At 34.5% G+C, this 27,483-nt stretch overlaps 3 protein-coding genes and 1 non-coding gene across 6 annotated transcripts; all 4 read left to right on the forward strand.

Annotated features, from left to right (window-relative positions):
• The first annotated feature begins 2,154 nt into the window (after positions 1-2,154).
• LOC101204941 (probable tetraacyldisaccharide 4'-kinase, mitochondrial) lies at positions 2,155-8,173 on the forward strand. Of its 2 annotated transcripts, none has more exons than XM_011660678.2 (9): positions 2,155-2,389; positions 2,757-2,880; positions 3,245-3,475; positions 3,704-3,853; positions 3,991-4,200; positions 4,392-4,451; positions 4,711-4,791; positions 5,693-5,853; positions 7,689-8,173. In XM_011660678.2, exons 1-9 carry the CDS (start codon positions 2,217-2,219, stop codon positions 7,822-7,824), a joined length of 1,326 nt encoding a protein of 441 aa, XP_011658980.1. In that variant the 5' UTR covers positions 2,155-2,216; the 3' UTR covers positions 7,825-8,173. The 2 variants fall into 2 exon arrangements, with proteins under 2 accessions (XP_011658980.1, XP_031744252.1); XM_031888392.1 differs by having other exon boundaries at positions 5,693-5,881; positions 7,689-7,825.
• Positions 8,174-9,475: 1,302 nt separating this feature from the next.
• Positions 9,476-9,548, forward strand: TRNAF-GAA. Its single transcript has one exon. It is a non-coding gene; the product is annotated as a tRNA-Phe (tRNA).
• Positions 9,549-13,343: 3,795 nt separating this feature from the next.
• On the forward strand, positions 13,344-16,646 carry LOC101203797 (probable galacturonosyltransferase 10). The gene is made up of 2 exons (XM_004139742.3): positions 13,344-13,808; positions 14,817-16,646. Exons 1-2 carry the CDS (start codon positions 13,656-13,658, stop codon positions 16,266-16,268), a joined length of 1,605 nt encoding a protein of 534 aa, XP_004139790.2. The 5' UTR covers positions 13,344-13,655; the 3' UTR covers positions 16,269-16,646.
• A 979-nt stretch (positions 16,647-17,625) lies between these two features.
• On the forward strand, positions 17,626-27,007 carry LOC101204042 (dihydrolipoyllysine-residue succinyltransferase component of 2-oxoglutarate dehydrogenase complex 1, mitochondrial). Of its 2 annotated transcripts, none has more exons than XM_011660679.2 (15): positions 17,626-17,776; positions 18,064-18,140; positions 18,249-18,323; positions 18,579-18,639; positions 18,745-18,772; positions 22,808-22,878; positions 23,671-23,745; positions 23,839-23,894; positions 23,992-24,036; positions 24,120-24,383; positions 24,519-24,613; positions 25,030-25,120; positions 25,229-25,339; positions 25,825-26,019; positions 26,281-27,007. In XM_011660679.2, the coding sequence occupies exons 2-15, from the start codon at positions 18,090-18,092 to the stop codon at positions 26,470-26,472; spliced, it is 1,410 nt and encodes a 469-aa protein (XP_011658981.1). In that variant the 5' UTR covers positions 17,626-17,776; positions 18,064-18,089; the 3' UTR covers positions 26,473-27,007. The 2 variants fall into 2 exon arrangements, with proteins under 2 accessions (XP_011658981.1, XP_031744859.1); XM_031888999.1 differs by having other exon boundaries at positions 17,635-17,776; positions 18,079-18,140.
• Positions 27,008-27,483: the final 476 nt, after the last annotated feature.

The raw sequence follows: 27,483 nt of genomic DNA on the forward strand, positions 1-27,483 counted from the left end.
CCTAAAACTAAACTCTTTTGACGTCGAATTCAGTTCAATTTATATTTATTTTATCATTTTTTTTATTACGATTGAAACACCTCGGCTCTCTCAAGTTAGAAATAATTCAACTTGAAAATTTATGTGCTCACTAAGTTCATCCCGAACTGACTATTAGAACTAACTCTTTTTGGTGTGTAATTGGCTCCCCATGCAACCCGAAACATGTTCCTAACGACCTTAGAATTGACAAATCGGCCTAATAAGAGTTTTCCTACCAAACAACGATCAACTTCTTTCACCAAATAAGTCGTACATCCACTTTCAATTCTAACTTTTGGAGTACCTTCCACATGTATCAGACTCCAATTCTTCCATTCATCTAGAAGTCAGTCATGTGATGAATCTCCTTCCATGGCTGAACATTCATATCCAAAAAAGCTCTCTCACTACTAAAAAAAATGGAATTTAACGATGCAACGAGTTTCCGCGACATGTAATTTTAGTCCTTGAAACCCTAGTCAAGATAGGTTATTTAATGACACTTCAAAAAAAAAAATGTAGTTAAATTTCGTAGACGACACCAATATATTGTCAATAATACCCTTATATTGACGCTCTAAACATGTCGCTGTTATCTATAACTCAACATAAAAAAACGTCATTGTTCATGTGATAATTTGTTTATTTATGTCACTTTTTTTGTTACCGACGACATTTCTTTCGTATTATGTCTTACCTTTTCATTACACATAATTTTTGTCTCCAAATATAATTTTACAACACTATTCCTATGTAACAAATGCTTAATAACAAAAGTTTAAACTACATTGTCATATAATTACTTATTTCAACAAATTTCTGCTGTAAAAAAAAATCACCATTCAACTTGACCCATGAATCTTTTTGAATACCTGCAAATTTGGAATTTAATTGATTATATTGCACCTCCATTTGTGTATCTTTTTCTTAGTTCCAATTATATTAATCTAAGATTTTTTTTTTTTTTAAAGCAATCATCAAACTAGTAATGCTTGACATTTCTTTAATGAGTGTATAAGATTTAATGAGGGTTATGTTATAAAGATAGGAGAATGTCAAATGACGTTTCAAATTCATAATTTTGAAAATGTAATATTTCCTTGGTTACATCATTCAATATTTGAAACCTATCCTATTCTTTTTTTTTTTTAAATAAGTTATCAAAATATTTTGAGAGTAGAAAATAAATTGAGAAAAAAAAAAACAGAAGGAAAAAAGGAAAATGGAATTACAAAACCCTAAACCCTAATTGAATGAATCACTATTAATTGAGAAGCCAAAATACAAAACTAAATCTATAGATATGGTACAACTAGTCTTGGGATGTTTTTAGCAAGTAGCAAATTAATTTGATATATGTGCTTCACAACACAGTTCCTTTGTAATTATTGCATACGCTTTTTTGTCATCCATTTCATCTTCCAAATTAAACTATGACTATTGTCTTTCAGAATGGTTGAACGATATCATGCATATATTTAAGCTAAGAAATCATCGTCTTGTGTATCTTTTAAAGATGCAATATGACGATCTGTTGGAATAAATGACTATGATTCTTCATGAATAGATGCATCATTTCATGAAAAGTGTTATTAATTAAAAGACATGACTTTTCAAATGGCCATGAAAAGTCTATTAATAAGTCATTTTGGTTGAGAGAAAGACACATCAAAATCATTTGTTTTCTATAAACAAATTTATCTCCATATCCAAAATCTTGACGTTCAGTAGATTCATAAGGTTTCGTTCGTATAGATCTTCTATACAGGGTGCTACACTTAAAAAGAAAGTTTATATGTTTTATCATAGGAGATAATTACTTTAAATTCTCAAACACTAGGGTGAATAAATTTGTCTTACGTAAATTTGTTGGACTCGGATCTATAATTATGTATGATTTTTTGTTCATTGTGATAATAATCTTTATGACATTTTGATAATTTGTATAACACAATACGGTGAAACTCCTTTTATCTTGTTTCTTCATTCTTGTGGTAACTCAATAGGATACAATGGGGATTCAAACCAAATCTGAACCGATTTGGTTCGGTTGGGTCGGCAAGCAACACTAGACCAAAGTGGGTCCGGTTGGTTTGCTCGGCCTTCACTTGGGTTCGCGTGCTCTTACGCCAATCAAACCAAAATTCTCATTTTCCCTCTCTTTCCATTTGCTTCTTCTTCGTCTTCATCCACTCATGGAGAACCTGAAGAAGTCAGTCATCAAAATCGCTTACACCAGAGACCATGCTAACCTCTCTCTTCTGCAACGCTCTTTCATCCCCTTCCTCTACATGGCGTCTTCTCTCTACAACCTCGCTCTCTCCCTTCGTCACCGTTTCTACCTTTACGGCATACTCCGCAAGCATCGGTAACAATGGAACTGTTTCATTATCACTTCTTATTCTTATTACTGTTCGACGTTAGGAGTAGGCTTACTCCATCGTGGTCAGCAAATCTGGCTTATTATTCTGCCAATTCCTAGTCTGGATGTTGTTTTCTTTTGGGTTTCTTAGTGGCAATTTGGGGGCATGATTGAGTTACTTGAGCTGTACATAGTTTGTTTTTTTGCATGATTTTGCACCGTAATAGGGAAGGAAAGCTCGAGATTAATGCACTGGATTGAATTAATCTTTATTTATTGGTAATTGAACTGCAATGGCCACAGATATGTTGATGTTTCTTGTATTGTTGTCGTTCGTAATGACATTTTATATTTTCTGTATGTTGATATGAAGGTTGCCAGTGCCAGTTATTAGTGTTGGGAATTTGACTTGGGGAGGCAATGGGAAAACACCAATGGTCGAGTTCATTGCCTTATGGCTTGCGGCCTCTGGGATTTCACCTCTAATTCTTAATAGGGTAACTGAATTTCAAAATAGCAGTAGCACGGTTTTCTTTTCCACATTCCACAATTCAATTTTTTATGCTTAACATGGAGTGGTACTCTTTTGATGTATTTTTTTTTTGTGGGGGGGTAATCTATCCTGAGATCATGAGTGGATGTCCTATTTTTACATAACGATTAATGACTTCTAGCATGGATGTGGTGACGTAAGTAGCCTACAACCTTACTTAAACAAGATTTGTTCTATAAGTTGTACAATTGTGTCCGTGAGTTCTAAAGTGATGTAAGCAGCCAATTTAGTTTTGGTGATGCTTCAAGAACTATTTGTTTGATAATTATACATAACTTTGTAGTACTTTTGGATTGATTTTCTGCCAGGGTTATGCTGGTGGAGATGAAGCTAAAATGCTTAGGAGGCATCTTGCTGGGAGTTCCGTTAAAGTAGGTGTTGGAGCAGATAGGAGAGCTACTGCTGCTTGGTTTTTTAACAAATATGGTTATGTTGAATTTCAAAGCAGCACGATGGCTGAGAAGTATTGCTTAAAACAAATGGGAAATCTTCCTAAATCTGAAAAAATTGGTGCTGTTATTCTTGATGATGGGATGCAGGTACATCATCTTCTGACTCCTAGTTGTTAATGCACTTTTGCTGTAGGGCCTATTGCCCGAGCTTTTGTAGAAAAGTTGACTGATTGAATTAGCCCTATGAATAGGTTATCAGGAATTAATAAGTTGGATTTTGATACTTGATTACGTTTTGTTGTTGAGATTGTTTGAAAGTGACTTTTTGCTACAGATTGTTTGACTGTGATAGCTTTATATTTTCGTGAAATTTAGCACTGGAGTTTGCACCATGACTTGGAGATTGTTATGTTCAATGGGATAACATTTTTGGGAAATGGGCAATTATTACCACTTGGACCTTTAAGAGAAACATTAGCTGCACTCAAGAGGGCAGACGTTGCCATTATTCATCATGCTAATCTGGTAAAGAATGTGGATCAGACCTTTTTTTGGCTTCTGCAAAATAATTTTTAACACATATAACTGCTAGGAGCTTCCTCAGTAAGATCTAATACTCGTTATTAAGTTTACAAACTTAAAATTTGTCCTTGAAATCACAGGTTTCAGCACAAAATATTGAAGATATTGTGATAAGGTTGCAGAAAATTAAGGATACGCTTACTGTGGTGTTTACTGAAATGTGTCCTGCATACTTCTTTGAAGTGACAACTATCAACTCCAAATTATCATTGGAAACATTGTCTAAGAATGTAGTAGTATGTGTTTCCGCCATTGGCTCTGCTGATGCTTTTGTGCAGACAATGCAAAAGGTAAGATAATTATTCTTTTCATCTTCTTTTTTGTGTTCTCATTACTTTCAGCTGTGTTTTAAAACATGCATCAAGAAGGCAGTAGCAAGATCGACGTTTTCTGTTGTTTGCATTAGCATTTCTGTCATCTTTTTCTTATCCATTTTGTACATTAATGTTTTTATTTGTAATTAGAAAATTATTTGCTGCAGATTGGAGCATATCATGTTGATCGACTCGACTTCAGTGACCATCACGTCTTTCAAGACAGGGTAATTATTCTTCTACTGCAAGTTTGTTAGATCACATACACTCTGTTGAAAACAGTGTACATGTGGTTTTTCCACAAACCATCCAGCTTCTCTTCTACACTACATATCAGATTCATTATGAGTTAACAAAGTGGTTAATGCCATTATATTTCCAGCCTGGTTCAAATTATTTCTTTCAACCACTTCACTCAATCCTTGACAGTGCCATCTTTCATTCCCATTTTTTGTTGCCTCAACTGTCTATTTTTGAATCATATAGGATATCGCACTCATCAAAGTGAAGCTTGAGGAATTGGAGAAGAAATTTGCTTCCAAGCCAGTCGTTGTTGTTACGGAAAAGGTGAGCACAAACAATATATATACCTTGCTAATTTGTTGCATGATCCTCCCTATATTTTATTTTTCTCCCATGGGGTTCGATTTTGAAGACCTTTTCTAATTACTCTATGGGGTCTATTTTGTATGGTTAGACTGTTTTTTCAGTTGTGCTCCCTTCTTGTGGGCTTGGCTTTTTATATGCTGTATTCATTTTTGTTTATCAGTGAAAGTTATTAAAAATAAATAAATAAGGTCTCATTTGGTAACTATTTGTTTTTCGTAAAATGATATAATGTCAAATTTATCTTCTCCCATTAACCTATGTTTTTGGGTCCATCAATGATTTAACAATTTTTTGAAAATTAAGCTTATTTTCTCTCAATTTTTCACCAAAGTTTTCATCTTTCTTAAGCAAAATAGTAGAATTCTTATCTAAATTTCAAAAACAAAAATAAGTTCTTAAAAATGATTTTTCTTTAGTTTTTAAATCCTAACTTGGTTTCTGAAAACACTGGTAGAAAGTAAATAACAAAGGAATAAATTTAGTGGTAGAATTGAAGTCTATGTGATTAATTTTTAAAAATTTGAAAACAAAATCAGATGGTTATCAAAAAGGGCCTAAATATATACGTGGTTCGAATGAATGCTGATATGCCACTATTTTCCCTCCTTGGCTGAAAAATTACGTTTTTTCTCATTATGCTTAAACAATCTACAAATATATTCAGATATACATTTGAAAAAATTGGTAAATATTCATACAGTACTTCCTTGTAGCAAGGACTTGTGTCTAGAGATATCTCTCAAGGTTTTGTGTTCAATCCCTTGGAAATCGAAATCTAATCTGAGAAGTTGAAACCTGGTTGTCTTCTGGAATTGGCCTTTAGGTAGAGTGATATTTGTGTTGAACAATTTACTCTCAGGATTATGATCGGGATCCTATGATATTCAAGTGCTTGCATCCGTACCGTGTTTTCGCTCTCTGTTCTCACCTGCAAATCACGGGCAGCAATGGTTGCAGTGAGGATAGCTTCAAGAAGATGTTGGAGATGGCGGTACGAGTAGAACTCTCTTCTTTAATGAGGTATTCTTAGCTCAAATCTGCAGTAGAGGTTAGATCTTAGACCATCATCTATTTGGATGTTCATTGTAGATGTATTGAGCAAAATCATGTGCAGTTTTTTGTTTTCTTTGATTTCGTTGGATGAGGTCTAGAAGTAAAATGCATTCCACTTTCTTTTCTTAAATTTCCAACTTTAATCTTTGGTTCAAACTATATTTTTTCTCTATTGTAATAAATTACCTAATTTACTCAAATAAAATTTATTATCTTGATTAGTATTTATAAGTGAAAATTATAATTTTATCATAATTATTAATTATATATAATTTTCTAAATTAAAAACAAAATATTTCCTTATTTACATTACATTGCATAATAACTTGTTTACGTATGCTATTAATTAGTGTACAATTTTAATTATATTCGAAATTACTTTATCATTTATGGTAGATTTGATATTATTATCAAATAAAATCTCATTATTATGGGAATAATTTATTAATTAAATATAACCGTATAATAAATTATCGGTATTATTTTCATCACCACGAAAAAACATCGTCAATTTTCATCTGGCGCTAGCAATGAGTTGTTCATCAGTTTTGTGTTTTTAAGGAAAGCCTGATTTCGTTGCCAATAAATCTCAAGTATATATATTTCGTTGTTCATCGTTTTCGATTTCGTCCATCAATTTATCAGTTTATTTCGTCCTTTCGTTCTCGTCAAACTTCCGGTTAGTTGTCTTCCTCATAATTTTCATCACTTAATTTTGATTAGTTGTCTTCCTCAATTTCTTATAAAGTATGATCATATATACTTATATTGATCATATACCTGTCGTCTTTCATTTTTACTTTGTCCTTTTTCACTATCTATATCCCCCAATCCAGTTTCTTCACCATTATTTCTCATACCGTTCCCTCCATCATTTCCATCCCTCTCTTTGTTTTCAATTTGGACCGTTTTTCTCTTTCAACAATTTTTTTTAGCCCTTCAACCTTCACAAACAGTTTATCCATTTTCTAGTTCAATGTTTCATTGCTGGCCATAATTATGCTCAGCTTGTCTCGAGCATTCTTCTTTTCCAAATCTTTTTTCTGTTTTCTTGGTAGTTTTCCTTTCATGGAACGTGTTTTGTTCCACGAAATCTTCTTCAGAAAACATGGCCTTGAATTCAAACTATTGCAGGAATGACATAGGAAAAACAGTACATAATAAATATAGGTACATTTATAACATTCACAGTAATTATAAAATATACAACAATTACAGCATACATACTCATTGTCAAAGACCCTTTCTGCAAGGTCCTTCCATTTTGGATGACCGTCAACAATCCAGTTAAGCATGTATATATTCCTCTTATCTACTCTTTTTGCATAGAATATGGAAGGTCTAAAAACAAGTGGTATACATTCATACATCCATACCAGAAGAGAGAAAGCAAATTCAGACATGCCAACCGCTAAGGCAAATGAGTTTTTGATCGACTTCTTTATAGAATCTAATAGAACATTATATTCTATATTTTGCCCCATTGATAAGCATCAAATTGGTTTTCATCATCGACCAATTTGATGTGGTCCAAATCTACCCCATGGTTAACTGTTTAACCAGTAAAAAATTCCCAAGAAAATATATTTTAGTCATGTTAACTTTGTCTTCGTCCTTCAATTTTTTTATTCATTAAACAAAATGAGACTATATATATTTGCATATAGTGGTGTGCATGGGTCAAGGGTAAAGGACAATGAACAAATATGTTGTAATTGCTGTATATTTTATAATTGTTGTGAGTGTTATAAATGTACCTATACTTATTATGTAATGTTTTTCCTATGTCATTCCTACAACAGTTTGAATTCAAGGCCATGTTTCTGGAAGAAGATTTCGTGGAACAAAACACGTTCCATGAAAGGAAAACTACAAAGGAAACAGAAAAAAGATTTGAAAAAGGAGAATGCTCGAGACAAGTTGAGCATACGAATATAGAAGACTTGTTGAGCATAATTATGGCCAGCAATGAAGCATTGAACTGGAAGATGGAGAAACTGCTTGTGGAGGCTGAAGGGATAAAAAACGGTTGAAAGAGAAAAATAGTTCAACAATGGAAGAAACTGAAAAGAGAGGGGATGACAATGATGGAAATGATGGAGGGAACATTGTGAGAAATAATGGTGAAGAAACTGGATCAGAATAAATATAGTGAAAAAGGACAAAATGATGGATAAAATGAAACTGAAGGAAGCATGTATATTATCAATTAAGTAGATGTGACCATACGTTTTGAAGATTTGAGGAAGACAACTAATCGTAATTAAGTGATGAAAATTACGAGGAAGACAACTAACTGAAAGTTTGACGATAACAAAAGGACAAAATAAATCGATAAATTGATGGACGAAATTGAAAACGGTGAAGAACGAAATATATATACTTTAGATTTATCGACGACTGTATCAGGCTTCCTTGAAGACACTGAAATTGACGAACTCGTTGCTGGCGTCGATGAAAATTGACGATGTTTTTACGTGGTGATAAAAATAATAGCGATGATTTATTATACAATTATATTTAATTAATAAATTATTTCCATATTTGAAGAGATTTTATTCGATAATAATAACAAATCTACCATAAATGATAAAATAATTTCAAATATAATTAAAATGGTACAATAATTAATAACATAAGTAAGAAAATTATAAATTACAATGTAAATAATGATTTATTTTATATTCAATTTCAATAATCATATATAATTAATAATTATGGTAATGTTATAAAATTGTACCTATATTTATCATGTACTATTTTCTCTAAATCTTTCAAAAAAAAAAAAAAAAAAATCAATCCAAGACTCAACATAACTTTAGAAAAAGAAAAAAAAAAAACTCAATCCTTATAATTTAGATGGATAGTCGTAGCTCTCCACATAGATGTGCCTATTGTGTTTAGATGTTTGTATAACACTTTAACAATTCTCAATAATATGTAAATAACCATTGTCGTATAGTTGAACCGATCAATAGATATACTCATGGTTTAAAGGAAGATTTTGGAAGTAATAATAAAATCCAGAAAATAGATTTATGTTTTACGGTTGTTGGCTTTTTGTTTACTTTCCAACAAAATAATAATAAATTGAGAAAATAAAAAATAAGAAAAAGCAGAGTTGGAGAAAATAGAAAACAAAGGTATAGGTGATAAGTCATTCATTTAAAATCGAGGACGAAGTGGAATCACGTCTCTAAAATGGTAGAAAAACCTTTCAAAATAGAAGAAGAAGCCAGAGCAGTGTGAAAGATAATTTGGAGTCTTGTGTTATTTTGGACAATTTTCTTATTCAAAGTATGTTATTAACTTATAATTATTAAATGATTTTTTTTTTATTATTGTTAATGATTTGAGTTAAATTGTTATATATGAAAGGTTCAAAAGATGAATGAAAAACGTGGAAAAGTCATAAAAGTTAATAAATAAGCTTTTTAAACAATGTTAGCATATTTTATAGTTAATGTATTGTGGGTAAATTTTTAATATTATCGACACAGCATATATATATATTTCATCTCTAAATTCATTATTGGTTTTATATAAAATAGATAATATGTTAATAAATAGTAAACTATTTACCAACAATGCGGGGATAGCTCAGTTGGGAGAGCGTCAGACTGAAGATCTGAAGGTCGCGTGTTCGATCCACGCTCACCGTATTTTATTTTTTTCATTTTTCATTTTCTACCTCAATTGCACTTACCTTTCCATGCATGCAGTGATGATGGATTACTCGATCCTTTTTTTTTTTTCAATTATTTCAGTGCGTCCTTTTGCCTCTTAGTTTTTTGAAGTTAGAATAAAAATGGAGTGAAAGTGATGACACATGGATCTAAAAAAGAAAACAAAATCAGGGGAGATTTGACTAAGAACATCGAAGCGATGAGATTTGTGCTTGATGGTAGCGGTAGTAGTAGTGGCGTTTGAGGCTCATGGGTGAGCGATGGTTGATAATTTGTAGAAATACAAGTTACTGTAGCCTTTTAGGTAAAACAATGAAATCAAAATGTGAGAGAAATGACCAAAACACGTAGCTTTTAATGAAAATTTATAATGTTAAGATAATGCACCTTACGTAAGTTAATGACCAAAACACGTAGCTTTTAATGAAAATTTATAATGTTAAGATGATGCACATTACGTAAGTTATTATGTTTGATTAACTATGCTTTTGAGTATTTTTCCACGCAGGATGACGAAAAAAATAAATGAAGCGAATAGCAAGACGACTCGTGTGCAATAACTCAACGATAAGCAAGAAGCCTGGCGATTCACATCGCAAGGTAAGATGCCAACACATCACGTGAGATGATTCGTTAGAAAACAAGAGTGATAGTTGAAGCTAACGTGACAAGAAACGACTACTTTTTGTGCTAACATTCATAGGCAATGGCATATGTACAACATAGCAAGGACAAATGTGCAACTTAGCGTAATTAATTTTCCGCCTAAGTATGCTTATAGAAAGACTTCAACTCTACCATGAACAAGAAGGAGAAGATCGGTGAAATGATGAGTTTTAGAGTCCTTCAACATTTGTAGTAGTAGTTCTTCCACCGCCTCTTCTCTAGTCAATATCTAAGTGAAAGCTTACAGAGAGAAGTTCACCCACCATTCCTCTGACTTGTAAAAGAGCCAAAAAAATGCATGACAATGCATTTTACGGCTCGACATATTTCTTTGCTTTCATTTTTTATTTATTTTGGAATGTCTTGTTTGCCTGTATTATTCTCATGGTCGAGAGCCCTACATTACCAATACAATGTGTGTTTTATCCACTATATTTCTTCCATTTCTTTATTATTCATCTTGCGGAAAGTGTTTTAAGTAGTTTAATTGTGTCTTATGTACTTGATAAGAAATATTTAATTATAATACTCATCCTATTTAGTCTGAGATTAACTCAATCGCCTTATCAGCGCTTGTCGTCAACTGCTCGAGATTGTAAGTAGTAAGGACCTCGTTAAACATGTGCATAAAGGAGTTTGGAAACAAACTTCGTTCTGGTGTTTTGTCTCAAATCATTTGTGTTTCGAAAGGAAAAGAAATGTGGTGTTTAGGTGTCGAGAGATTGCTCACCTTAAATAGAGAGAACAATGTGATGCTTATATAAGTAAGGAAACCTAGATATAGATCACTTGATCTATCTTTACCATTTGTGTCCTAAAAGAAGAACAAGTGTGGTGTTTAGATGTTGAGAGGTTGCTTGCCTTAAATGGAAGATGGTTAAATGATCTATATCGCATCAATGACATTTCACATGGCTTAAATTGCCTACAATACGGATACTTTCTTTTATCTTTTTTAATGCAAGTTAGTTCACATTCCATAATCATTCTATTCCATCCACCTACTACAAAATCCTCTGTGTAAATATGTATATTAGCATAGTTTTTCTTTTATACGGGATAAAATTTATACATCCTAAAATTATAAGTAGGCTTTATAACCAAATTTGATAGATATTCCAAACCTCTCGCTTCTCTTACACTTGGACAAGCATGAGAAAAACTTGTAGTAAATGTTAATCATTATGCATTTAGCAAAGCATAGGTACGACATGCACCTTTTATCGTATAACCCTAACCTAGACACCAACTTAGTCGCATTATTAGAACCTTGCAGATTTAAACACAATTTCATATTCATTTAAACACATAAGCTTTACTTTAAATAAAAGCATATGCTTTATCATTTCAAATAATCGTTTACAAAGCATTATGAAATTCAAATAAAACTTTTAAATATATGGAAATTCACTCACAAAAACTTGGTTTTTTTTCTTGTCTTTGGAACGTCTTGGACACTCTATTGTCTTCCTCGATTTATACTATCATCAAAACAGATTAGTCACCTTAAACACTTAATAACTTGCCAACTCTTTTTCTTAATGGTGCATATGGAAGCTTGATGTTTAACTTAACCATATTTAGCTTAAACTTCTACAAGTGACCCATTAAGTATTTTTAGGAATTTTTTTAGAAAATTCTTATATTTAGCTTGCGATGACCTTCAACGTGCATTCTTAGTCTTTCTTGCCTTCTCTTCATCTTGCATGGCTATCTTAATGCTAAACTTTCAATTGTCCATTTCTTCTTCGCATCGCCTAGTCTTAACGTGACTAATAAAATACTTAACTTCAAAAAATTTCCTTTAAAATACTTATTTCCAAAAATAACCCTTCTAATCAAGCTCGGGTCTCACAACTCTTCCTCTTTTTTAGGACTTTTGTCCCTGAAATTCAATGTTCATAATCTTATTCCCTTTGTTCATCGCGGAACCTCCCCACGTAGGTTGCTAAACTGAGTGGGACACCACTCCTATATGAATTGATCCTTCTTCACATATTGTTATCTTATTTTGGCATTCATTCCTATGATGTCTTGTTTCTCTATACTGAAAACAAGTAATACTCTTCTGCCTACAATCTCTTGAATGATTTATACTATAGTCATTGCACTTTTGTTTCGAGTCATTACTCTGTTGTGATCCTTGACTGACTTTAGTCTTAGACTTTTTATTGAAATTTCCAAAGCTTTATTTTTCTTCTATTTCGCTTAATCTAGAACTTGACCTTTTTATGTTTAAACTCTTTTCAACTCGTAGAGTTGTATCTACCAATTTCACGAAATCACATCTCATCATGATAGGCATGACTGAAGTTCTTATTTATGCCCTTAATCCATTTACAAATTGTTTGCACTTTTCTTTATCTGACGCGACTAAAACCATAACACATTTAACCAATTTTGCGAACTTCTTTTCATACTCTATGATAGAGAAATTGTCATGCTCAAATGTAAGAATTCATTATTCTTATCATCTTTATAAGCCTCATAAAAATACTTATCGTTAAAAATTTCCTTAAATTCTTTCCAATCAATCCTTCCTCGTCTACCTCTAAAATCCACCAATCCTTAAGCATCTTCTTGCAGTAAGAACATTGCTAAATCTAATTTTCTTTCCTTCGAACATTGCATAACTCTAAAACACTTTTCTAATGTTTTGATTCATTTTTCAATGTCTTTTGGTTCAATTGTCCCAACGAACTCTGTAGCTCCAAAAACCTTCAATCTTTCTGTTCCTTATTTTTTCTCGGGTTGATGTGCCATAACATCAATTAACCTTTGGTCAACTCTATCATATCAGGCTTATTCTTGATCTCTCATTGCATTAGGGTTTATTGAATAAGCCTTTAAATTCATTGTGGACGATTGATCAGGTATTGATTGAGACATTTTTGATATATTTTTAAAATTATTTTATACGGCGTAAATATTTTAGAATATTTATGAAAAAACGAAAAAGGAAAATTTTACTAATTATTACTATCGGAGAGAAGTGGTAGAATGGGTGGGTGGGGGGGTTAGAAAACGAATGAGATGAGACAACAGATTCACGGTCGGGGAACCCAAACCAAAGTTGGTGGCCATTAAAATTTCAACTGTGTTTGCGTCCCCCCCCCCCCCCCCCCCCCCCCCACACACACACACACACACCACGCACCACGCACCACGCACCACAGCTTCGCTTCTCTACTTCCTTGTTGGTTTCCCAGTGATCGATCGGAGCAAAGATGCAGTTTCTCTAACCAAATATTTCTGCCACAAAGCTTTAACCCTATCCTCCCATCTCCCTATTTCGTACATTCCCCAACTCCACTTCGGGATCTGAAACATCCTCTTCCACTTTTTAACTCCCCTTCTCATCAGATTCACTTCATTCAACAATCATAAACTGTAATCGGAAATCCAGCCGTTCACAGGATGAGGCGGAGGCCCCCGGATTTCCGAAGGCCTGCCAGGAGAAGATTATCCAACGCCTTTTGGTGGACTCTATGTTTTGTTGCCGTTTTGCTCTTCGTTTTCATTCTCACCAAAGGGACTCAGATTGAGTCCACCAGGCCCGTCTTAGCAAGGGTAAAAGATCCCTTTTCTCTTCTATTTTTCTCCTCCAACTTGGGTTGTACATCTTGAGGAAACTCTGGGATTGGGTTCAATTAGAATCTCGATTGCTGCTTCTCTTCTTTTGGGAATTGCGTATGAATTGCTATATACTGAAATACGCTCCCAAGTGCTATCAAATTCATTTCTTTCCAGCTATCTTGTGTAGGTTATGGATTTTTTTTTTTGTTGATTTATGCCGTGCTACTCTGACAAATGGAAGTGCCATCTACGATCTAACTTTGCGTCGTGTTACATCTTGATGCTTTGTCTTTGTAATCAGTTTTTAATGAACTTCATATTTGATCTCATGTCTCTGTTCATCTGGCTTTGAAGCTAGTTTGTCTCGGTGTCTTTGGGACATTGAGAAAATGGCAGGTGAAATGTGGGATTTTGTGACAGGAACCAATTCAAGAAACTTCAAGAATTTGATATTGCCATAAAAGAACAGTCAGATAGGATTTCAAGTAATTTGATGAACTGAACTTCTGTCCCTTCCACTTAAACAAGTCGAAACAAAACGAAAACCCTACATAATTACTTTACTTATACCAATTTCCTTCTAACAAACTTACTTTCAAAACTTACACGTTCCATACTTCCATGTGACATCCCGTTTGTATTTATTAACATAATTTGCTTTCTTTATTGAGTAATGACTTATTTTTCCATTAGGTATGTTAGATATTATATTGAATTTACCCCATCTATTAGCTTAAGTTTTTAGGTTGAATTGGTGATTTAAGATGTTATCAAAGCAGGTGGTTTAGGAAGGTCTTGTGTTCAAGCCCTTGTAACGATATTTCTTCCTCATTTAATATTGATTTCCACTTGTTAGGCCTTTCTACATATTTCAAGTCCAGGAGTGAGACGGAGTGTTAGATATTATTGATTTAAGATATTGGTCAAGTGAGCCTTTTGAATAGTTGCTGCAACAGGCGGTAGCCATCAGCTAATTTTAATGCTTTCTTCACCATTATGCAGAGAGCATATAGACATGAAGGAATTATGGAAGGCCTCAATATTACTGAGGAAATGTTGAACCCCAGCTCTATTGCCCGTCAACTCAGTGACCAAATTTCTCTAGCAAAGGCTTTCGTTGTGATTGCAAAAGAGAGCAGCAATCTTCAATTCGCTTGGGAATTAAGTGCCCAAATCCGGAATTCACAGATACTCCTCTCAAGTGCAGCAACCAGGAGAGTACCTCTTCAGATTACAGAAGCAGAAACGGCAATACGTGACATGGCACTGTTGCTCTACCAAGCCCAGCAACTTCATTACGATAGTGCAACAATGATCATGAGGCTGAAAGCTAAAATCCAGACTCTTGATGAGCAAATGAGCTCAGTCAGTGACAAAAGTTCAAAATATGGACAAATTGCCGCTGAAGAAGTTCCAAAAAGTCTGTACTGCCTTGGCGTTCGCCTGACCACTGAATGGTTTAGAAACTTAAATCTACAGAAGAAGTTCAGTGAAGAGAAGCAAATAGATATGAAACTTAAGGATAATGATCTCTACCATTTCTGTGTATTCTCTGACAACATCCTGGCCACTTCAGTTGTTGTCAACTCGACTGCTTTGAATTCAAAAAATCCTGAAAGGATTGTTTTCCATCTTGTAACGGATGAGGTCAATTATGCAGCAATGAAGGCCTGGTTTACAATGAACGATTTTAGAAGGGTGACTGTTGATGTTCAAATGTTTGAGGATTTTAGCTGGTTGAATGCTTCCTATGTCCCAGTACTCAAGCAACTCCAAGACTCGGATACTCAGAACTATTATTTTTCAGGTAATGGTGGTGACAGTCGGACTCCCATCAAGTTTCGGAATCCCAAGTATCTTTCAATGCTCAACCATCTCAGGTTTTACATTCCAGAAGTGTTTCCTGCGCTTAAGAAAGTTGTATTTCTTGATGATGATATTGTGGTCCAGAGAGATGTTTCTGGCCTTTTCAGCATTGATTTGAATGGTAATGTAAATGGAGCTGTGGAAACGTGCATGGAAACCTTTCACAGATATCATAAGTATTTGAACTACTCCCACCCCCTTATCAGGGAGCATTTTGATCCCGATGCTTGTGGATGGGCATTCGGGATGAATGTTTTTGACTTGGTTGAGTGGAGGAGGAGAAATGTCACCGGCATTTATCATTATTGGCAGGAAAAGAATGTTGACCGGACACTATGGAAACTTGGTACGTTGCCACCCGGTCTGCTTACATTCTATGGGTTGACAGAGCCATTGGATCCCTCGTGGCATGTGTTGGGATTGGGCTACACAAATGTTGATCCTCAGTTAATTGAGAAGGGAGCCGTTCTTCACTTTAATGGTAACTCAAAGCCATGGCTTAAGATTGGGATAGAGAAGTACAAGCCCCTGTGGGAGAAATATGTTGATTATACTCATCCTCTATTGCAAAGCTGCAATTTCCATTGATTATATGAACATAAATTTTGTTTTCCCCCTGTGAAGATTGTTGTTTAAGAACATCAGAGAATTTTGGGGAGCACGGACGTACGTTTTTATCACAAAATCAAGCATGTCAAGTTGCTGTAACATGAATATTTTCAAAATTCAGTTTCTTGTTGTAGCACAGATCCTTGATAATAGATAGTTGAGCTGATGTTCTGAAGATAATTTCTGTCCTTGTAGGTTTAGGGCGAAGAACAGCAGTACAATTTTCTTGTGCAATCAACAGCAATTGATTCTGTCTTTGTATCAGTAGAAATCTAGCACTCACGTGTCCAGGGATGATCATCCTCTTATTTGAATTTGGAAGTTTAGTTCTTGGGAAGTCTGCCCTCCCTTTTAGTATATTATTATAACTTCTTAGAAAACCTATATAGCAAACACAATGTGTGTTTTTTTTTAGTACAAAGTAAACACAATGTTTATATCTTAGAACTCAGTTTGAAAATCTTAATCAACACAGAGGATGTTCAAAAGGAGTATTCTTATCCAAAATTCACTATAAACCTTAATTAATTGCTTTGGAATAGTACAAAACTACAACGAATGAACGGACTTTCACAAGTTAAAAACTACTCTAAAATTGGCCAATCCAATAATCAATAGACGAGGCAACAATTACCATGACTTGAGTCCTGTTTTAACAATCATTAAACCAAATAATAAGATAGGGAAAAAAAATGTTTTTTTAGGGTTCACACTATCACTTTCATTCCTACTTTTTGAATTTAATTATTTTAAATTAATTTTAGTTCATTATTTTTTTAAGTTAATCAATAAACACTAATACAAAATACTAAACCAATTATTTAGTAATTATAAATATTAAAATTGAGGGATTAAATAAAAACAAAACTCAAAATCGGAGGGTATAATATAATATTTTGGAAAAGAAGTATATGTAATTCAAAATTAGAGGCATTTAAAAAAAAAAAAGAAACTAGCTCTTTGAAATCTAGGACAAGAATATTTTTATTATTTTCCAAAGGAAGGTACAAATGTGTGGAAAATTAGGGGTAGGTTTTGAAGTAAAAAAATGGTAGCAATTTATTACTTATAAAATTAGGTCAAAGGTTGAATTCAAAAAATAAGAATTAGAAGAAGGGCAGATATGTGAAACCACAAAAAAGGAAAAGGAAAAATAGGAAAACGATTTTCCCCAAGAAGAGAGGGAATGAATAAAAAATAAACAAAAATATCCAACCCAACCAAGCACTTTCTACAACTCCTCTGACTTTTCTAGTCTCTACCAACCATCACACGACACCTGCCCAAGCTCATTTGAACTGGCCCACACCCACTTATAACCTCGAGCCTTCCAAATCATGGCGTAAAGGAAGCAAATCGAAACCTGTTACTACATTCCTTTTCCTTCCTCTTCCCTTTTCCCCCCCTTCTCCACCTCCTCCTCCTCCTCCTCCTCCTCCTCTCCCTGTCTCTCTTTCAATCTCTTCCCCTCCCCCGATTTCTTTAAGGTAACTGCCTTCTATCCATCCATACCTTCTTTTTTGTTTGTTTGTTTGTTTGTTTGATTTGCGTTCTCTTTTTGCTACTGTGGTTTTTGTTTAGGAATATCGGTTTTCTCTGATCTTCTTTTGATTCTATGTTCTCTTTCTTTCTTTCTCTTTGGTTCATTTTGTCGTCTCCTGATGTGCGCATTTCATTTATAAGAACTTTCTTTGTGTTTTTCTCTGTCGATGTGTTTTAAATTCTCGTCAATGGTTGCACTTGTGTGGATTTTGATCCGCGCTTTGATTTTCAGTTATTGCTTGAACAGAAGTTGAGAAAATGAGTTTTGGAGTCGTAAGGCGACGGATTGCGTCTGGAGGCTCTAATCTGGTAAGCTTCAGAGGACTCTGTTCATTTGCCTTTGGCCTATATGATGTATGTACGAATTTGTATCGGTTTGTGGAACTTGTCTGATTTTTTGTAATGCTTTCATTTCAGTTTTCTGCGCAGTATTTGCGGGGAATTCGACCTTCCATTTCTGCAGGAAGAGTTCGTTCTGTTGCTGAGAAAGAGGTAGTTGCGTTTTCTGAAGTTTTGCTCTCCTTGTGTGCTTTGTCTGGAGATGGCTTTTAGCTTTGCCTCCATATGTTTTGATAATGCACGATTGATTTCTTATACGCTATAAGTATTTGATATGTATCTCTTCGGTGTCTTCCTATAACTCTCTCTAGTTACTGTAATGAAAATTAACTGGGATGTTACTTGGTTATTTTGTGCAATAATTTATTCATCAAATCTTACATGCCTTTTTTTTTCTTACACGGTTAGATTTTGCACCAGTGTAGAAGCTTCGGACATGTCAGAAATATTTCTCACCTATTTTCACCTGGTAATTTGGGTTATAACTTCTCTGTATAGCGTCTTTAACCTCCTACCTCGTGGAACCAGCTCAAGTATGTTGTTTTCATTAATTGATTGATTTCCTATGCTGCAGGTGGCCTTGCAAGTTCTCAATCTCTAAGGTCAGTTGCCAATATACAAACTTCACATATATGGCTCATGTTTAACTTTGATCTTAGGCAAAATATAAATTTCCTTTTCCTCTTATTTCTTGGTGAGAGGTGTTTGCTATCATTTGTGATTGTGTATTCTACATTTGATTGGTGGACCACTTTACTATTCTTTGGCATGTTGGTCTCATGTCATGATCAGAAACAACTTTCGAGTTATGTTAGTAAAAATGAGAAACAATTCTGTCAACGAAAACCATTAAATACGGTTTGTTTGTTTCTTTTCTACATGATTGTAAAGGATTTTAGAACTGAATAGACTTGACCCAAATTCCTCTATTTTTTATCATTTAAAATAAACGAATTTGAAACCGAAATGACTGCAACTCTGGTGATATATATCTCATACTCGAAAGAGAGACATTCCAGTCTAAACTAGTTAGATTTTGTAGGTTGTTCATTTAAAAGAATACTAACTTATAATCACTTATCAAATTTAAGACCTCATCTAGCAGAAGGATATTATTGTAAATTGTTCATTTTCTTAGTGCTCATTTTTAACATTCAAATAACAATTTTTTTGTACATTTGAAATCGACATACAAAAGATAAAGGTTAAAATAACATTTTGGTTCTTGTACTTTAGGTTTAGTTCAATTTTAGTTCTTGGACTTTCAAATGCCTAAAATTTTCATTATATGACAGCATAAATTTTCTAATTCTTTAACTTGGTAATTTAGACACTCGTTTCGTTCCTGCATCATAAACTTTCCTTTTAGTAATTAATTGTTTTTTTAATTTTGGATTGATGCCCCCTAACTCGTTTTTTCTACTGGGAATAGTTAGGTTTAATCCTATTTTAGTCTCTGAATGGTTACTGTCATCTTTCAAATATTTTAGTTGTTATTCTTTACATGAATTTTCGTTTTTCATTTGATTGAAATCTTGGGCTATCTCCAAACTTGATAGTTAGACCCAACATATCTGGCTTAAAAACACAGGTCACTGTAGGTCTCGTAAATCTTTTGATAAATGCAATATAGAGTTTTGATGACAAACACGGGTGAGTGGTAAGCATATTTTGAATATTGTTGTTCATTGCTCAATCAAGAACTTTTCTTGGAATCCACATAACTACTCATGGGAAATGGACTCTTGGGTTTTTTATTCTGTTTATTTGCTCCTTTTGGCTTGGGCTGTTTTGCTATGTCATGTATTCTTTCATTCATTCTCAATGAAAGTTTTTCTTTTCACAAAAAGGAGAGCGAGAATTGGTGATGGAGACTCTTGTTGTGATGAGTCTATGGTAGCACAGGTCTTCCTTCATAGTATCCTTGTAATAAGAGTAGAGAACCTTTCTAAGGAAGAATGAAGATCATTAGGTTTTTGAGGTCCTTTTAAATCTCCAAGCACATTCCTACCGTAAGGACTATTTATGAGGGTTTTATCAAACCATAGAGACTAAATTCAACTTGTAAACCAGAGGGACCAAATTCTGACTGTCTGAACCATGAAGACCAAAATTTCAATTTAACCAATATAATTCCATCATACCTTTAGCTTTAGTTCTGATTGCTAATTTATAAGAATGTGATAAGTATTAGTTGAAGTGTGCGCAAGTTGGTGTGAACACAGATAAAAAAATAGGATAATTAGATTCAAATTTATTATTAAAAAACTAGTTTTGGAAGAAGATTTTGTTTCTGTGCTTCCTATTTTCTTCAAAATCAGTGTACTGAGATTTAATAAACCGTTCTCAGATTGCACAATTTAAAAATGATCATAAATCCTGCCCACCTATATGAACGATCTTGTCATAGAAAACTTTCTATAGCCTTCACACAATTTTCTATCTGTCTAGCTTGAGCACAAGTTTTTCATATCTAAAAGATCATGTGTTATTTGACATCTGAATATGCAGCTGGCTATTAAAGAAGTGAAAAGTTGAAGTACCTCAAGTAAAATTACCTGGTTCAGGGAGTAATGGAAAGTGAATGTTCATTACTTAAGCTTGACCAAGTATGCCGACCATTAGACAGTGGCAATTCAAGAAGCCCAAGATATTCAATGTTTATCATTCTCACAGTGATATTAAAGTTGACACCAATGCACCAAGGATCTTCCTAGTAGCAGAACTCGTTCCAAAGAAATTTCCCCTCATGATGGTCGTCAAAAGCATCGCCCTCCACCCCCTCCCTGTTGCCTCTGCTTGATTTAGTAGTGCTGACTTCTAAACTATATTATGACAATCATGAACTATCTATTATGAGTAGTCTAACCCACGAAACTTGGAGAAAATAATCCCAGTTTAAATGGCTGAATTGAGCTAAAAGAATATGGCTCAATTCCTCTAGTGCGTTATTACCAAGAGTGCGCCATTATAGCCAACATGATGGAAGACAGACTTCAAATCTGATCCATTGTGCATCTGCTACCTCCCAATGTAGAATTTTTCATGTAAAGAATTTGACATTCTTGGGAATACCTATCTAAAATGGAGTATAATGGGGAAGAAAAGGGACAAGTGGTAGCAAATGTATGGAGAAAAACTCGCAAGAGAGTTCTTTGAAAGGATCAAGTGTGACCAAAACTAAATGTCCTACTCCCCAGCTGAAATGGTGTTGCTGAACGAGGAAATTAAAGCAAAAGTGTCTAAGGTCTATCTATGAGACAAAGGTCGATCAAACTAGAGTTGAATAAAGAGGAAGTAACAAGGGAAGAAATTATAGAAGACATGTGGACCATGTGGTGAAACCTCATTTAGAATTAGTGACAATTGCAAGGAGGTAGAAGATTTGGGTCTATCGTTCACACACTACTGTTGAAAAATTAAATATTGGAGCCGTCACCAACTAAGACATATTTGACTCCAATATGAACTGTAATGCCTTTTATTCCTTCATTTTTGCACAATGAAAGTAGTTTAAATAAAAAAATGGGAATTGCCACAACCATTTAGCATTAAGGCTTTCTAACAGTTTCTGTATTGAGATGGTTGATCGTAGTAAAACCCTTGTTTCAAAAGTCAGATGGCTGGTAGGGCAACAATTGATGAAGCAGGGGAGTCTATTTTGTGAGGTCCAGGAGGAGGAAACCAAGTCCTAGCCCAGAGAAATGATGAATTTGGACTTTGCCCTCAGAGAGTGCTGAATAGATTTTTTAGTAAGAGGAAATAAAATGGGGTGGACAATTAGTCATCGAGTGAATTATTTCTAAAGTCACTATTCTCAGAGTTAACAGCAAATCACCGTTAGCTAAAAACTCAGCTCAGTGTGAATTATTTCTGAAGTCATTATTTTAGGTTTGTCACGAAGGACTTAATACAAACTTGAAGCTTCTAAAAATTTATGATCCCCTTGCCTAGTTTGGTTCCTTCTTGTATGGGAAGCAATTAAAATCTAATGCCAAGGCTTAGGGCTACTCTTCTGTTCTCGTTGCTGGTGCCAGGTAGCCTTGGTTGTCCATCCTGTATTTTGATCTTTTTTTGGGGCTATGAAGTTTACATTGATTCTGGATTTGGTTCGAGATTCTCACTACCAATGCTGATCCAATTTTTCCCCTTCAATTTTTAATTCTTTATAACCATTGTGATGTCCAATTCAACCTGACACTTGACTTCCATCAAAAGGAAGAATCAGCCGAAAGACATTATATATCTATTATAGGTGTTGGATTAGTTTGGAATGAGGCAATGAGCAGTTTTTTCCAGTTCACTTTGAGCATCAAGACATTACCTTTTATAGGAGTTGGCCATTTGACTCGTAGATAAGTCTTTTGTTACATGTTATAATAAGCATTCCAGTGTTGGATTTCTTATTGAAACAATGTTTTCACATGTGTATTTTACTAAGTTGGTATCCCTTCTGATAGATGGGGTGTTTTGGTGGGCTGGTTTTTTTATATGCCCTTGTATTTTTTTTTTCTTTTTCAATGGGAGTCGTTTGGTTCATAAAAAATATGTACTTTTCTTTTTATTTTTCTAATATTGCCCAGTTTAGTTATTTTGCTACTGACCCCTTTGGTTTTTAATTTGTATTTGGTGATCAGGGTAGCATTTTCAAGTATGCAGCAAAGACCTATGATACAAATGAATGGTCGGAATTTCTCTTCAGATAATGGTGCGACATTGCTGTCTTTTCTTATTATTTTTGCTTGTGTTTTAACTTGAACATTTCCTGGGCATTAGTTGGGATGTATTTTTGCTTGTGTTTCAACTTGAATAAATCATTCCAATTATTATCGGAACTCAGAGTTGGAATGCCGCTCATGTCAGTTATCATGCTTGCAACATTAGAGTAGGTCTGTTAAACTGACACCAATTGGAGATCCCTTATGTAATTTCCATTGGTTTCCTTTTTTGCATTTAATGTCACCAATGAAAACTTTAGTTCCTTGTCACGTAAAGAGTGGGGAAAATGCCATCTTTCTTCCATCAACATTCATGTGAAAATAAAAAAAAAAATTGGGGAGGGGGACAATGAACGGAATTTCGTGGTAAAGTCTCGTAACTGTGATGCTTTAATAAGATAGACAAGAAGGATGTCTATCTCAGTTGTGAGTTTTAAATTGGTAGATCCGTATCTGTAAGTTGTTGCACAAAGGTAAAAATTGCTGATAAATTTTTAACTTTGTATATGGACATCGCTTAGAGGAATTGGAATGATTTATTTACTCATCCATTAAAGTTTGCCCTTAGTTCACTTGCAATAGGATTTCTTTGCTAGCCGTTGGGTGTGCTATTGTATGAAGCTTGAAGCAATATTCACTTTCACATTGCTAGCGAGCTTATTTATTCAATGAAGAGTATACTGCCAGCTCACTATCTGCACAAATTTCTTTTTCTTTAGTTGTATTTGTTAACCTTTTTTTTGTCTTTTGTAATTAACTTATTGTCATGTTTGGTATCAAAGGGGACCTGCTTGATGTTGTTGTCCCTCCATTGGCTGAGTCTATTACTGATGGAACGCTGGCAAAATTCTTGAAGAGTACGTCCTTTATTTTTTTAATTATATCGATTGTTGCTACATGACACAAGTCTTTTTTGGTTATTAAAAATCATTCTTATACGTCGAGGTCAGATCCGGGTGATAGAGTAGAATTGGATGAAGCAATTGCTCAAATTGAAACAGATAAGGTGTTAATTTATAGATTTATAGTTGAAGATTGATTTTCTTTCCCTTCCTCCTATGAAAATGATGGACGTTTCATCTGTGCTGCTAATTCTCTATCAGGTTACAATTGATGTCACTAGTCCAGGAGCTGGTATTATTCAGAAGGTGACTATTTCTGGCCCCTCGTAGTTAATTTCCTTATCTAGGCTTCTTTTAAGTTGAAGGCTAACTAATAAAAATGCTGGCAGTTTGTTGCCAAGGAAGGAGATACGGTGGAACCAGGAACCAAGGTTGCTATTATCTCAAAAACTGGTGAAGGTGTAACTCATGTTGCTCCTTCTGAGAAAACATCAGAGCAAGCTGCACCTCAGGCTGCCCCAGCTGAAAAAATTGAAAAGCCTAAAGCTGAAACTACGGTCAGTGAGAAGCCGAAGCCTAAGGCACCATCTCCACCACCTCCAAAACGGTCAGCTACAGAACCCCAGCTTCCACCTAAGGATAGGGAAAGACGAGTAAGAGCATAATTATTTTAAATCTGCAACGATCTAATATGTATTCACTTTTTTTTCTTTTTAGTTTGTAATGACCGAGTACTTTTGTGAACTTGTCCTTCATGTTTTTACGCCTTGTAAATGTCATGACTTTAGGTTCCAATGACAAGGCTCCGAAAGAGGGTTGCTACACGATTGAAAGATTCTCAGAACACATTTGCTATGTTGACGACGTTCAATGAAGTTGACATGTAGGTTTACACACTATTGTATTATTTGACTTCCAGCAGGTTCTTTTTGAATTGGTTTTCCTCTGGATATGTAGAAACTAGAAACTATCATTGCAGCATCCTATTTTACCTTGAATATTGTTAGTTTCAACTTCAAGTCTGTCACGCCATGCCTGGATACTACTTGATTCTTTGGTTTCTACAGAAGTGAAAGACTGATTTTGTTATTTGTTAATAAATCTATTCCTCCTCTTTCATGTGTAAATGCACTTAGGCTGGAGTTATCTTTAGGGAATTTTATGGATATGTTGGGGATTCTCAGTTGCGTATTGGTTGGCTTTTCCCTCACATCTCCTTGCATCAGTTAATCTAATCCCCACCATTTTCAACATACTCTTTGTTGCTTCATTTTTAACATATAAAATGCTTCTACACAGGACAAATTTGATGAAGCTTCGTTCTGATTACAAGGATGCTTTCGTAGAAAAGCACGGAGTCAAGTTGGGTCTTATGTCTGGATTTATCAAAGTATGTGTCCGTAACTTTGCGGATATGTTTTTTTTTTTTCTTTTTTCCATATGTGAGTGCAAGTTATGAGTGTATTGCCAATTCATTTTCTTCCGTTTCACGTTTCAGGCTGCTGTCAGTGGGCTTCAGAATCAACCTATTATTAATGCTGTGATCGATGGGGATGATATCATATACAGAGACTACATCGACATCAGCATAGCCGTTGGCACTCCTAAGGTTTGCTCGAGATTTCTATAATTTTTCAGTTTTTTGTTTTTTGTGAAAGACCTCATTGTTAGCTGCAACTGGAAAAGGGCAAAGTTTTCTTATTAAGTCACTGCCTGTTTAATCCCCCCATTATTCCTCCTAGTTTTTTAATAGATTTCTGACCATATTTTAGGATTTCTTATGCCAACACATAAAAAGATATTCCTCTTCAACCCAAGAAAGGTCTTACTAATGTCGTCACAGCTCTTCTAAGATGTTCCATACTTTATAATGGTCGGTCACATATGAAGCTTCAAGGGCGTTCTAGGAATTCCTGGTCTCTAAGTATGATTTCAAAATGAGATTGAGTTTAGCTGTCACAATAATACCAATATAAATTAGCTAGGGCCAAAATCCATTTTAAGAACCAAAGTTTCTGCTTACGATGTATGATCATACATCGTAAAGGGATACAAGGTTACAACAACCTCATGTTTGATCATTTTTGGTTGCAGGGTCTTGTTGTGCCAGTCATTAGAAATGCTGATAAGATGAATTTTGCTGAGATAGAGAAGGAGATAAACACCCTTGCAAAGAAGGCAAATGATGGTACCATTTCAATTGACGAGATGGCTGGAGGTTCCTTCACCGTATCCAATGGTGGTGTTTATGGAAGCCTTTTGAGTACCCCCATTATTAATCCTCCTCAGGTTCGTGCTTTATAAACCTCGCCCCCACAAGAAAACACCACCCTTTTGACACATTATTACTTCCTAGAAAACATATTTGAAGTACATTCCGTGTCACATCCTAAAATTTCAGAGCATTAGTATAGTATCCATGTTTTGATGGTTCGTTGATTTTACAAACTGGACGACACTGTTACTGTTACTGTTACTGTTACCTTCTTGGATACCCTTTTGATTCCTGTTGTTGATAAGAAAACGGAATATTCTGAAATTTGTTTGCAGTCGGCAATCTTGGGAATGCACTCGATCGTGTCCCGTGCTGTGGTGGTTGGAGGCAATGTTGTCCCGAGGCCAATGATGTACATCGCTCTAACATATGACCATAGACTCATTGATGGAAGAGAGGCAGTTTTCTTCTTGCGCCGCATCAAAGATGTGGTCGAAGACCCAAGGAGACTTCTCCTTGACATATAAAACTCTCCAAAACCGTAAAAGCAAGCTTTATTATGAAGAAAGTCTTCAGCATGTGGTGTTTCCAAGGAAGAAGGGTAAAACTTCCAAAACCTTTGAAAAAAGAGAATCATTTCAGAAATAATTAAAAGAAAGAAAAAAACGTTTTTCTTGAGATTTCAAGTTTTGTAGGATATTTAATTTATTTCCATAAGTAATTGCGGCTTGTCTCATAATTGTTGAAACTGAAATTGAGAGATGCATGTTCTTTTCTAAAGCGGTGGGAATTGCCACGTCATGTTCCATACTCTTATTATGGGGATTTTATTGTTATTTTGCCCTAAACTAGAAATATTTTGAACTTCCAAAGCCCTTTGGTTTCTTTATAGTGATGTTGTCTAAAGCAGTAGTAAGAAGGCTCTTTATTCCGCTAGTTTTACAGGGAGGTTTCCTTTCCCAACTCAGCTTCGCAAAGGTGTTTGCTATTTCCTTTCTTTTTTACAACTCTTGGATTGTTGAGAGACATGTTTATTTTTCAATAATATTACATTTACATTTACATTTGTGTGTATAATTTGCCTTTTCACATAGCTATATAGACTTTTATGGAGAAGGCAGCATGAAAACGTACCTTCTTTCCTTTGAAATATCTTTGTTTAAATATCTTATGCCTTTCCTATTTATATATATATATAAAGAGTGAGATTGCTTGCTGATTATAGCTTCGTTATTTTGTGATTTCCTGATTTAAAAAAGAATGTCGATATCTCAAGAGCATGCATTTTACGCCAAGAATAAGAATCACTTAGAAATATTTGGTAGAAGCCTTGGATCCAAGTTTGAAATTCTGCAAATATGAGTTCCAATACTCACTTCAACTAACAAAATATTTTTTTTTTAAAAAAATGTAGGATCCAAGCAAGTAGGGTATTCAACTAATGAGATCGTGAGGTTTGTTTGTTTATCCTTTTGATGACCAAAAAGAGCCTCCTCATGGTTGGATTTTGAATAATTGAGTAATTGAGCTCTCGTCTA

Source organism: Cucumis sativus, chromosome 7 (assembly GCF_000004075.3).
Source record: "Cucumis sativus cultivar 9930 chromosome 7, Cucumber_9930_V3, whole genome shotgun sequence".
NCBI classification, from domain to species: Eukaryota; Viridiplantae; Streptophyta; class Magnoliopsida; order Cucurbitales; family Cucurbitaceae; genus Cucumis; species Cucumis sativus.